This window comes from Astyanax mexicanus, chromosome 10 (assembly GCF_023375975.1).
Source record: "Astyanax mexicanus isolate ESR-SI-001 chromosome 10, AstMex3_surface, whole genome shotgun sequence".
NCBI classification, from domain to species: Eukaryota; Metazoa; Chordata; class Actinopteri; order Characiformes; family Acestrorhamphidae; genus Astyanax; species Astyanax mexicanus.
This window is the reverse complement of record NC_064417.1, coordinates 5,326,782-5,339,582: the sequence shown is the minus strand read 5'-3', so window position 1 is coordinate 5,339,582 and position 12,801 is coordinate 5,326,782. Positions and strand designations below refer to the sequence as shown.

General features: G+C 38.4%; 1 protein-coding gene across 1 annotated transcript in view; it reads left to right on the top strand.

Moving 5' to 3' along the window:
- spon1b (spondin 1b) overlaps window positions 1-12,801 on the top strand; it is a 115,234-nt gene that overhangs the window by 96,972 nt on the left and 5,461 nt on the right. Inside the window, exons 9-12 of the mRNA XM_022683819.2 lie at window positions 536-676; window positions 2,133-2,208; window positions 4,558-4,743; window positions 10,639-10,809. Of these exons, the coding sequence (XP_022539540.2) occupies window positions 536-676; window positions 2,133-2,208; window positions 4,558-4,743; window positions 10,639-10,809 (574 nt within the window). The remainder of the gene's footprint in view (window positions 1-535; window positions 677-2,132; window positions 2,209-4,557; window positions 4,744-10,638; window positions 10,810-12,801) is intronic.

Genomic DNA, 12,801 nt, shown 5'->3' with positions numbered 1-12,801 from the left:
ACATATTAATAAGTGTATAAATTATTTAATGTTATGTCTATCTGTACATGTCTATGTGTACATGCTGTAAAGACTCACAGGATCTCAGTCAGGGGTTCCTCACACTGCCCCCTGCTGGTCATAAAGATGAGATGCTAAGTTTCATTGACATTTACTGTATAAGAAGACTAGCCTCCTCGACTCCATCCCCACCCAACCAGCACCCCCCCTTAGAGCTGCAGCGACTCAATTTTGAAAGTTGACAGGACTTGTCGTTTAGAAACTTCAGCGAAGAGGAACAGTTGGTGTTTGATTTCAGTGCCTCTGTGAAGCTGTTAGTGCGGAACGAGGCGAGCGGGCAGGTGCCTCTCAGAGCCGCCCGACAGAAAACACTGCTATAAATCACCCAGAGAGCCAATATTACTGAGGGAATGAAGGATGCAGATGGAGATGTAAGGTAGGAGCCCCTGACAGATGGCTTCTAACATGACTCTCTCTCTCTCTCTCTCTCTCTCTCTCTCTCTTCTCTCTCTTCTCTCTTTTTTATTTTATTCAGTCCCCCAACAAACCCACAAACCCCCAAGAGAGGATCCGGCCCCTCACCAGTCTGGACCACCCCCAGAGTCCTTTCTACAGCCCTCATGGTGGTGCCATCACACCCCTGGCCCGAGTAGTGGTGGAGAGGATCGCCAGAAAGGTGTGTACACTGCCCTGCTATATATTTTTCTTAAAATCAGACAGTGAAATCAATTTTATCTCTGCATTGTACCACTGGTGCATTTAGTGCACTCTTGTGTACAGGTGGGGATCACAGGGTATTTCACAATACAGTGTTTTTACGATGCGATATTATCACAATAATTTATAATGATAATATCATGAAACTGTTTTTTGTGATACTCGATATAACACCACAAAGCATCTGTGTTACTGAAAAGGATATAATACTCCTAAATAAGCAAATACTAGGTTGATTTTATTGATTTGCTTTTTTCAGTTTCACAGAATTTAACAACCAAAAATCTTCACTGCAGGATTACCCTATTCATATATAACGCCACCAAGTCAAATCTTGGGTGTGGGAAATACAGGTGCGCCACTTACTGATTAAAACCCTGACAACAGTCAGCAGTCAGCCACCTAACTTTTAACTCAACAATAGACAGATTGAAGAATAACATTACATTGCTGTTCCCTTAAATGAGCTTCTGGCGCACCTTCACAGCGGCAGGTCAGTATCCTCTGCTGAGATGCACAAAAGCGCTGGGCTGTTAAGATACGAATGTGCCAAAGTCAGAGCTCACCTGCTTCTTAAAGAGAATGACAACTGGCTTAGTGATTGGTTTATTTCACGTTACGCCCAAAACACACCCCTGATTAATTACCATAATTAATACGTGCCTTTTGCGTGTTTCGAGCCACACAATGCATGCTTTCTGCACCCTCACAATTGACTGGTGCGCTATAGATCACTTAAATAAGGCCCTAAGTGTGAATTTGATTTTTCCAACAAACCATTGCAAAATCAGAGCTTTCATTGATTCGTCCCGTGCTCTTCTGTGAAACTTCTAAAGCTGGGGCTGATGTGATGTGATGTGCATGTGATTGTTTGCCCGAGCAGCTGGACTGTGTTACAGGAAAATGGACTTCACTGGAACTGCTGAGTCACGCACGCTTTAGTACGTAGTTTGAGAAAACTGAACCGCAGAACATAACAAAAGCATCTTAAATCAAGCAGGGATGACTCACGCATCAAACACGAGTACAAACGATTCAATTAGGCCTCTCTGGATTTCTATTTCTCTGGATACTTTTTTCTTTTTCCAGCATTTCTGTCAGATACCCTGTGAAAGCCCAGTAGACCCCTGCCCCCTCCTTTCTGTCCCTAGCAGAGGCATTATAGCACTTACTGTTATCTCTCAGAGGACACATGTCCCGATTCCGCCTGTGGACTGGGATGAGGTTCGTCCCGAAGCTTTGGGAAGTGCAGGAACACACAGACACCTTTAGCCTGCTGCCAGTTCAGGCATCACTTCCCACACAGATCTGCTTTTGTTTACAGCTTTCACCCAGATAGAGATCAGAAGACCAGTGGTGGAGGCTCTTGTGTGCTGTAATGCTGTAATGTGCTTGTGTGTTCCTCTGACCCACAGGGAGAGCAGTGCAACACCGTGCCGGACACCGTGGACGATATTGTGGCGGACATCCCTCCGGAGGATACGGAAGAAGGTGCGCAAAGACGTATTTACGTCTCATTTAACCCTTAAAACCTTACGGACGGATTTTCCATCCAAAATCGCACCTTGTGTTCTCAGCTTAACTACTCAGGAATCCCTTCACACATAAACATAATCCATACATGGTTAGAAAGGGCAGAATTTACTCTTTCTAAAAATAGTGATCACATCCCAGTGCAGTAAAGCTAAATCTACAAGAAACCCATTGAGAAAAACACCTAAAAAAGTGAAACAAATCTCCTTCCCCAACCAATATTATTTACCTTTAGAGCTTGAAACATATTTATATGATGTTTCTAAAACCAAATAATATCAGTAAATAAAGACTCAAAAGTGTCCACAGACAGAAAAAGTGTGAAACTACCTGCTTTACTCAAACTAAAGCTAATTATGGGGTGCGCACTACTTTATATATATATATTTTTTTATTTTACTCGCACATTTTGACTAAGTAGTTATTTTGCACTAAACATTTATTTATTTATTTATTTAGACTAAAAAAGTTACATTTTTGTATATATTGTAGTTTTCTTTATGTGTCCTGATCAAAATACTGAAAGGCATAGGCTGCTCTGAGTGTCAGGTGGTTTTTAGTATCTACATGTATCCTAGAGGTGTGATTATTGATTATCAAGAAAAATAACTCCGCCTGATGCTGTTTCTTCATGTATTTGTCAAAGTAATAATTAATAATCCATGTAATGAACTCAAATCATCAATATTCTTATGCTTTCAACTCATATACACTCTAGTCTAACCATTTTTGAAAATATATATTAGGAGTGAATATATTTAAAGTCTATACATTCAAAACATTAGTAAAAAAAAAAATTAGCAAATTCAAAATTGGATTCAAAATCATACAGCTGTTTTTGTAGGTAAAGAAAGAGCCATCATTATGATCCAATTCCCAGAATTGATCCCAGACGTGATCAGTGGCATCCAGCCACACCTGTGCAGCACTCTTTAACTTACAGTAAAATAATTATAATTGTTTATAAAGTAAAGTGAAATCTCTCTCTCGGCTACTGCTCAACTTTACAAAGTCACAGTATACAGATACTGTATTTATTTAAAGGACAAGACAGATGAACTTCATGTTTTAAGTAGTTTAGGATTGAAGCTTAAATACTAAACTCCATTTGTTTCTGAAAAGTTTTTGAATAGCTGTGAGTCATTTACTGGCAGGAATACAGAACCAAATTAGATTTGTTTATATTAAGAATGACTCAAAGCATTAATCTTCCATGAGACATTTCAGCAAATCAGGCTTTTCTGTGCCAGGGGTGAAGGTCAGGGTCGCCACGATGATATAAAGACGCTTTCATAAAGAAGGATTGTTTATATAATAATAATTGTCTTTCTTTTGGGTGGAAGGGTACCCTGAAACATTTAAGCGCTGATTATGTAAAACTGGGTTCAGATGAGTGCAACTCAACATTTTCATGTGAACATAATACATAACTTTAGCCCAACACCAGGAGTGTAAAGTTCACAAGAACCAAACCACCATAACTAAACTAAACTAAACAAACAAAGACTAAATAACCCATAAACACCCATATAAACACCCTCCTATATCAACATAAAACCCCCCAAACAACCCTAACAAGCCATCAGGCATGCTGGGATATACCTTGTGAGCTCCTAAAGCCCTCCTCCATACTTAATATACTTGGTCACTATATAATACTTCAAAAGCATAGACATAGACATAGAAATAAGCAGGTTTAAAAGTATTCTATTTTATACAGCTCAGAAAAAAAAAATAAGCGACCACTTAAAAATGATGAGTTTCTTTGATTTTACCAAATTGAAATCCTCTGGAAAATAATCAAGAGGAAGATGGATGATCACAAACCATCAAACCAAGCTGAACTGCTTGAATTTTTGCACCAGGAGTGAGTAGCATAAAGTTATTCAAAAGCAGTGTGTAAGACTGGTGGAGGAGAACATGGTGCCAAGATGCATAAAAAAAACAGGGTTAATCCACCAAATATTCAAATATTGATTTCTGAAGTTTTAAAATCTGAATGAATTTGAACTTGTTTTCTTTGCATTATTTGAGGTTGTTGTTGTTATTATTTCAGCCATTTTTCATTTTCTGCAAATAAATGCTCTAAATGACAATATTTGTGTTTGGAAATTTAGGAGAAATGTTTTCCGTAGTTTTTAGAATATAAAACAACAATGTTCATTTTACTCTCTTAATTTTTAATTGACTTTATTTTAATAGAATTCATTGTGGAAGATAAGGCAGTCCAGCGCCATCAGGCAGTCCAGTCATGTCGTGCTGGCCCTTCAAAGACAGCTGTCCTTTCTTTTTCTCTCTCCTCTGCAGGAGACAACACTCCAGAGACGTGTATCTACTCCAACTGGTCTCCGTGGTCAGCCTGCAGCTCCTCCACCTGCGATAAGGGCCGGCGGATGAGGCAGAGGATGCTGAAGGCTCAGCTGGACGCCACCGTGCCCTGCCTTCACACGCAGGACTTTGAGCCCTGCATGGGTCCAGGCTGCAGAGAAGAGGGTAAGGGGGAGATCACACACACACACACACACACACACCCACATTCTCCAAATCTTCAGAGCTTGAATGTGTAGAGGAGTGTGTAGGGCAGGGTCAGGCTTACACACTGCAGTCTCTGAGAACAGAGGAGAAGAGAGAGAGGAGTGACTTAAATTCACAGCTGAAGGGTCCTTAGCCTTTGAACCAAGATTTTCATCTCTATAACTTTTTTTGGTACCACTTTAAAATAAGACTACCTTTATAATGGGTGTATAAATGGTTTACAATTAGTTTATTAATGGTTACTAATTAGGTTGTAAATGCCTTAAAAATCATTAATAATCAGTTATAACACATACGTAGAAATGGCAACAATGACCTGTTGTTTGCCAAATAGTGAACCCACAGCCATCTAAATTGTTTCCATTTTTATGTATGTGTTATAAATGATTATTAATGACTTTTAAGGCATTTACAACCTTATTAGTAACCATTAATAAACTGGATTCTGGATTATGTAAAATCTGAAACTCTTACGGTCTAAGTTTTCTCTTTATAAAAGTGCAATAATACAACTTTCTTCATACAAATACCAGTGGCGTAAAAAGGTATTTGCCCCGCCTACATTTTTCTTTTGTTTTTGCTTTTTTTGTCATACTAATATTTTCCGATTATCAAACAAATCTCAACATCAGACAAAGATAATCTGTTGTTGCTCTGGGTCCTTTGGTGACCTCCTGGATGAGTTTTCCATGCCCTTATGGTTCACCAGTGTTCCATGTTTTCTCCAATTGTGAATAATAGCTCTCTCACTGTGGTTCGCTAGAGTCCCAAAGCTTTAGAAATTATTTTGTAACCTTTTCCAGACACACAGATGATCAATGACTTTGTTTTCACATTTATTTTTGAATTTCTTAAGATTGCAGCATAACATGTTGTTTTTTAAAATCCTTTAGCTGCTTCATATTGTACGTCAGGTTCTAATAAAGTGATTTCTTGATACTACAGGTCGGGCAGTCATCAGGCCTGGTTTTGGCTAGTAGTGAAATTGAGTGTAGAACGTCTTATAAACAACCTTTTCCCCTCTGGCAGACGCTACAGATCCCTGTGAACAAAAACAACGAGACACTAAAACAGCTTCTTTCCCATAGTGATCACTCTTCTAGACTGTTGAGTTATCCACACTTTGAATATTTTATTTCCACTATTACTGTTGTGGTTTACTCCATGTGTGATTTGTCTTGATATTATATCATGTTTTATATATTCTTATTATTCTTTATAGGGGTGTCACGATATCGATATTTTATCGAAATCGATAGAAATTATGTCAAGGTCTCAAACCTTGAAGTCAAAAAGATGATCGACGATTCCTCCCTCTAAGCTACGCAAGCAAACACCGCGGACATTGTGACTGCTGAAAGAGCAGCCCTTTCTCCAGAGAATGTGGACATTCTCATCTTCTTAAAGAAGATGAGAATGAAAAGAATATAAAAATAACAGTTGTTTTGTTGTTTAGCCTCAAATATGTTAATAGTTTTGATACCTTAAGGTGCATCTTTCTCTAAGATACAGTTAATATTATATCTTTGTCAAAGAAAAAAGCTTGTCATTCTCAGGGACCGAGTCTTATTTTTCCTGTTTAACTGTTATAGTAGGATAGAGTTCAATTTGTTAAGGCTCTAATTGTTCTATTATTTTGTACATGACTGTTCCTGTATTTTTTAATTATTATTTATTTTATGTTGCACATTGCTGTTTTAATAGATAGTGCAACACTGCTGCTACCAAAAAAGCCACTAGATGACATTACAAATATATCTTAATTAAATTATTTAAATTTGACCATTAGTGCCTAATGTGGTGTATTACAGATCACTTGTATCACTTTGCATCACTTATATCTAGCCCACCTTTTGAAATAAGATATTGTAAATTTGATGAATCAAACCAATGACTGGCCATAGACTAATCTAAAACTGGCATAGGCCTCTCTGCTGTAAAAAAAAAGAAAAAGAAAAAAGAAAATCGAGAATGGAATCGTCACCCTAAAATCGGAAATAAAACCAAATCGAGGATTTAGAGAATCGAGACACCCCTAATTATTTTGTATATTATGATGGTTGTCTGTTTGTGTAGAGAGTTAACATCTATCACAGTCAAATTTGTTGTTTTATGTTAAGTACTGTATGCAGTATACACTTTAATTAAACAATAACAAAGTTCTCCTATGTGCAGGAACAGTGAAGTGGTGGTAATGTTATGGCCGATTGGTGTAACTCTCCCCCAGTGCAGCTTGGTGCAGTGCAATATCGGGTGGAGGAAGGTTCTGTACTGGTGTCTTATTGACTTGTTTTGCTGAAGTTGAGTTGAGTTAAATGTTATGGAAGTAATTTTAGTAGGCTAGGAGGCTATATGTTCTGGATTTGCGTGTCCTTATCTGACCTCAGCTGCTGCAGCAGGTTTAATGTAAATGATCAGCCCAGTGCAGTCCAGAACATCGATTCTCTTGTTGTGGGGGAAGATACTATAAAGCTGTTTCTGGGCGTAGTTTATCGTTTAAATAGATCGATGAGAAATTTGCACCTTAGCCGGGTGAGATTTAGGGCAAAGCGATAAGGCAGGAGACAGTATGAACCATGCTGATGACGTCCTCTCTCTCTCTCTCTCTCTCTCTCTCTTCTCATGTTTCTGTTTCCTCTGCTTACACACAATATCCATCCTACCAACCCTGTCTGACCTCTCATCCATCCATCATTGATGTACTACGTTTTAAAAATTAAATAAATAAAATATTCCTTTAAAAATATGATGAAAGATTATAAAGGCATATATGGAAGATTACCAAGTAGTGGTGTTAATCAATCTAATTAATCACGATTAATCATACTTTTTTAATAACAGGTATTAAAACGTAAAAAATAAAAGAATCAGTGTTACACACACTTAGATTTGTATTATTGGTACAAATCACTCGAAAAAAACAACATTTTGTAACTAAATCATAGATAAAAGCATGATACACACACACACACACACACACACATATATATATATATATATATATATATTTTTTTTTTTATGCTTGTATTTTTGGGAAGGAGACAAAAACAATGGTGTTCTGTGGTTATTATGTGTATATTCTTACATTTTTCAAGATTGATGAAATTGTATAATGTGGATCAATAATAGCTTGCTAAGTACTAAGTTTATTAAAGTTTTAGGGTTTGTAAATAGTTCTAAAATGAGTTAATTAATGGTTGTTAATTAGGTTATAAACTATTAATAAGCAGTTATACACATAAATAGAAAGGACAACAGTAGCCTGCTGGGTACCAAATAGTGATTCCACATTCGGTGACCAAGACAGCAAGTCTTTGTGATGCATCAAGAGCCACGGTATCCAGGGTAATGTCAGCGTACCATGAGGAAGGACCAACCACATCCAACAGGATTAACTGTGGACGCTGTAAGAGGAAGCTGTCTGAAAGGGATGTTCGGGTGCTAACCCGGATTGTATCCAAAAAAACTAAAACCACGGCTGATCAAATCACGGCAGAATTCAATGTGCACCTCAACTCTCCTGTTTCCACCAGAACTGTCCGTCACCACAAAAAATTATTGTTGTCTAAAACCAGGTGTTTCAGTTTCACTGTCCAACCCCTGTATATATATGAATATCTATCCTCATACTCACCCTAATGCTGATACTGCACTTATTTAGACTTTGGCGTGTCATCTGTTCCTGTAGACTCAGGTTGTTGTTTTCCCTCCAGTGTTCTTATCGATTAGCAGAGTAAACTGTGCGCTCCTCCGCTTCGCTCTTTTGTTTTTATTTAATGCTCCGTTAACGGGCCACATTGATTGATGGCAGGCCAGGTGGGGGCCAGTGCTGGAGCCTCCTGGGCCCCCCCTCCTTCAAGGCCTTATTTATTTACATCTCTTATTAATGATTCACTTAGTTCTGCTTCATTAGCCAGCGCTCACCGCCACTCGCTGATCAGTCCCAGCGGGCCGCGGCCAGCAGAAATCTATGGAGAGCGGTCCCGAGTTCGTTCATCCAGCCTGATAACAAATCTATTTACAAGCTCCTGCTTTAGGGCTAATTGGAGCGGCTGGGAGGAGATAAAGTGAGGCTGTTTGATGCCTTATCAGCTGAAGTGGAGAGAGAAGAGCAAGGTGAAGGACACAGATGGACAGTGTGGAAAAGGCTGTCATGCTGAAGATGTCTAGTTTTAGGGCTGGTGGCACATTCTACCGATTTCCCTGATCAAACCGGAAACATCTGGTTTTAGAGCACAATAATTTATTGTGGTGACGGACAGTTCTGGTGGAAACAGGAGAGTTGAGGTGCACATTGAATTCTGCCGTGATTTGGGCAGCCGTGGTTTTATGTTTTTTGGATACAACCCGGGTTAGCACCCGAACATCCCTTTCAGACAGCTTCCTCTTACAGCGTCCACAGTTAATCCTGTTGGATGTGGTCGGTCCTTCTTGGTGGTATGCTGACATTACCCTGGATACCGTGGCTCTTGATACATCACAAAGACTTGCTGTCTTGGTCACAGATGCTCCAGCAAGACGTGCACCAACAATTTGTCCTCTTTTGAACTCTGGTGTGTCTCCCATAATGTTGTGTGCATTGCAATATTTTGAGTAAAACTGTGCTCTTACCCTGCTAATTGAACCTTCACACTCTGCTCTTACTGGTGCAATGTGCAATTAATGAAGATTGGCCACCAGGCTGCTCCAATTTAGCCATGAAACCTCCCACATTAAAAATGACAGGTGTTTCAGTTTCATTTGTCCAACCCCTGTGTTGGAATTCGGTCTTCCAATATCTGAGCTGGACACTTTCTGTGCACTTTATCCCAGCCACCATTTACCATTCTTTTTGTAGGTCACCTAATTTCATCCTGCATTTTCTGATGGACATTTGAATAAGTTGATGCTCAATCCACAGCTCCACATCTAAACCCCATTTAAAAAACCTCTGGAATACAATCAAGAGGAAGATGGATAGTCATAAGACATCCAACAAACAGTGCAAAGTGAACTGCTTGAATTTCTGCATCAGGAGTGGCATAAGTTCACCCAAAAGCATTGTGAAAGACTGGTGGAGAGCATGTCAAGACACATGGCAGGGTTACTCCACCAAGTATAGATTTTTAAACTCTTAAAACATAAGTATTGTTGTTTCTAAATAAATATTAACTTGTTTTCTTTGCATTTAAGGTCTGAAAGCACTGCAACTTTTTTATATTATTTTGTATATTTATCATTTTTTGCAAATAGATAGTAGAAATAAAAATAAAATAACAATGTTCATTTTACTCCAAAATATACCTATTCTTAGACTTAATTTCAGTGTATGCAATTAATTTGTCACATTATCTGATCAGATGTACAATAATAAGATTTAATGTCCATGCTCTAAATGCTCTAATATGTACAAAAGGGTGAATTCAATGTGGGCATGCCACAAAACAGAAAATAATAGACATACTGCAGGCGTTTTGTATGCAATCAATAGCAGTGTTTCAAGCAAAATCAGTGTGTTGTCAATCTCAACTGCCCAACGTAGATGTTCCTTCACACACATCCCATTAATATTCATGTATGTGACTTTTCTATAGCCTTGACTGTAGTACAGTGAGGGCCATACATATTCAGATCAGTCTGTGCTTCACGTTTTTCTGCAGTATAAATTATTCATTATTGCTTTGAATCTTTTGATGGACGTTTTTGCCTTGGGCTTGCCTATATGTGTCTGTGTGTGCGTGCGAGTGTGATGAACAATGCTTAGTGACCCTATTGAGCAGTAAGTGAAGGCCTCACCGTGCATTGTGTGTGTGTGTGTGTGTGTGTGTGTGTGTGTGTGTGTGTGTGTGTGTGTTTGTGTGTGCTGTTCTGTAGAGCCGTCTACGTGCATGCTGTCCGAGTGGATCAGCTGGTCCCCCTGCAGCGCGTCATGTGGAATGGGCATGAGGTCCAGAGAACGCTACATCAAACAGTTTCCTGAGGATGGATCCAGCTGCAGGGAGCCCACCGAGGAGACAGAGAAGTGTGTGGTCAACGAGGACTGCTGTGAGTAAAAAAATGGGTCTATTTGCTAAGAAAAATGATACATTTTTGATGCTATTTCCTCATGAACTCAGTGTTAAGAAAAAGTATGTTTTTGTGTTTTTTTATTAATTTTTTTTATTAAACTTTTAAAAATTTTAATATCAGATGAATATAACCTGATTAAACATAAAAAAGCAGTTTTTAAATGATAATTTTATTTATCAAGGGAAAAAAAAATCTATTCAAACCTACCTGGCCCTAGTTGAAAAAGTATTTGCCCTCTAAAACGTATTAACTGGTTCGGCCACAATTGGCGTCAACAACTGCAATCAAGCTTTACCGATAACTGGCAACGATCTCTGTAGAGGAATTTAATTTTAAAATTATGTGTTAGTTTTAAGCAATATAGAACACACACTTTCCAAAAAAATCACTTTTCTCTTGTCAGCCCATAGATTTTTTTTCCCCAAAGTTCTGTGGATCATCAAGGTGTTTTTTTTTTTTTTTTGACAAATGTGAGATGAGCCATTTTGTTGTTTTTTGTTCAGCAGTGTTTTTTTGCCTTATAACTTACTATTAAATCATGAACACTGACCTTAACTGAGGCAAGTGAGACCTGCAGTTCTTTAGATAAAGTAGTGAGTAATTTGTGACCTCCTGGATGAGTTGTCCATGCCCTTTTGGAATAATTTCGGTTGGCCGGTCACTCCTGGGAAGGTTCAGCAGTGTTCCATGTTTTTTCCTATTGTGAAAATAGCTCTTACTGTTGTTCTCTTGAGTCCTAAAGCGAAGAAGAGATGCATTTGTAACCTTTTCCAGACTGATAGATGATCAGTTACAGTAATCAGGTCTGGTTGTCGCAAGTGAAATTTAACTAAACTTCCCAAAAAATTGTGTTGATCGCAATTAAAATGCTTTTTGTATTTACTCAGGTTGTCTTTGTCTGATATTGAAGCTTGGTTGATAAATACTTATTCACAGCAATGTATAGTAGCACCACTTTCTGTATATATAGTAGTCAATTTACTTTTTTTCTCCCTATTTGAGTATATGTATATATATATACAAGAAACACATGTCATATTACCTGTTCAGATTTGCAGACTGTGATTACAGGAGTGATTTGCCCTTTAAAATGCTCTGAAAATGATGAATCATGTAAAATGGCTCAAATAAATCACATTCACAGTCTACAGCAGTGTAATTGCAGTATATGGTATTTTGTCTGAACCGAGCAGCACTGGCGCTGGTATATAAGAGAGAGAAAGAATGAGAGAGAGAGAAAGAGAGAAAGAGAGAGAGAAAGAGAGAGAGAGAGAGAGAGAGAGAGGGAAAAGACTCCTGATGAGTCATTTGTGAACTCATTTAACACTGCTGAAGTCAGTCAGGAGGCGGAACAGAGATTAAGCCCAGTGCAAAAAGGGATTTTCTATGGAGGATCACTGACAGTGTAACTAAGGCCAAACCAGACTGTATATGTGCCTCAAATATAATGGAGAAATTCTTAGAGATGCACCAAAATGAAACATTTTGCTGAAGGCCTAAAAACAGAATTCATTTTGCCACTTTTTTTACTAGTAAATAAATAAAGTCGCTTAAAAATCAATAGGAGACAACCTTTTAAATATATTTATTGAACACTTAACATTTACACTTAAGTGAAAAAAGACATCTGCAAAAGTCTATCAATGTCAAATGTTCAAAAGACATTCACAGAGAATTCAGAAAGAATATGTTTGCAACTGTTTTTTTGAATGTCTTTTAAATGGCTGTGACTAGCATTTAGAATGGACATTACTAATAGCCTTTGAAAGTTTGTGATCAGGCAAGAGATTGTGGATTTGAATCCCGGTCATGCAGCTTGCCATCAGCTGCCAGAGCCCTGAGAGAGCACAATTGGCCTTGCTCTCTCTGTGCGGGTACAGTAGATGGCGCTCTTTCTCCCTTATCACTCCTAGGGTGATGTTGATCAGCACAATGCATCTGTGAGCTGATGTATCAGAACCGAGTCGC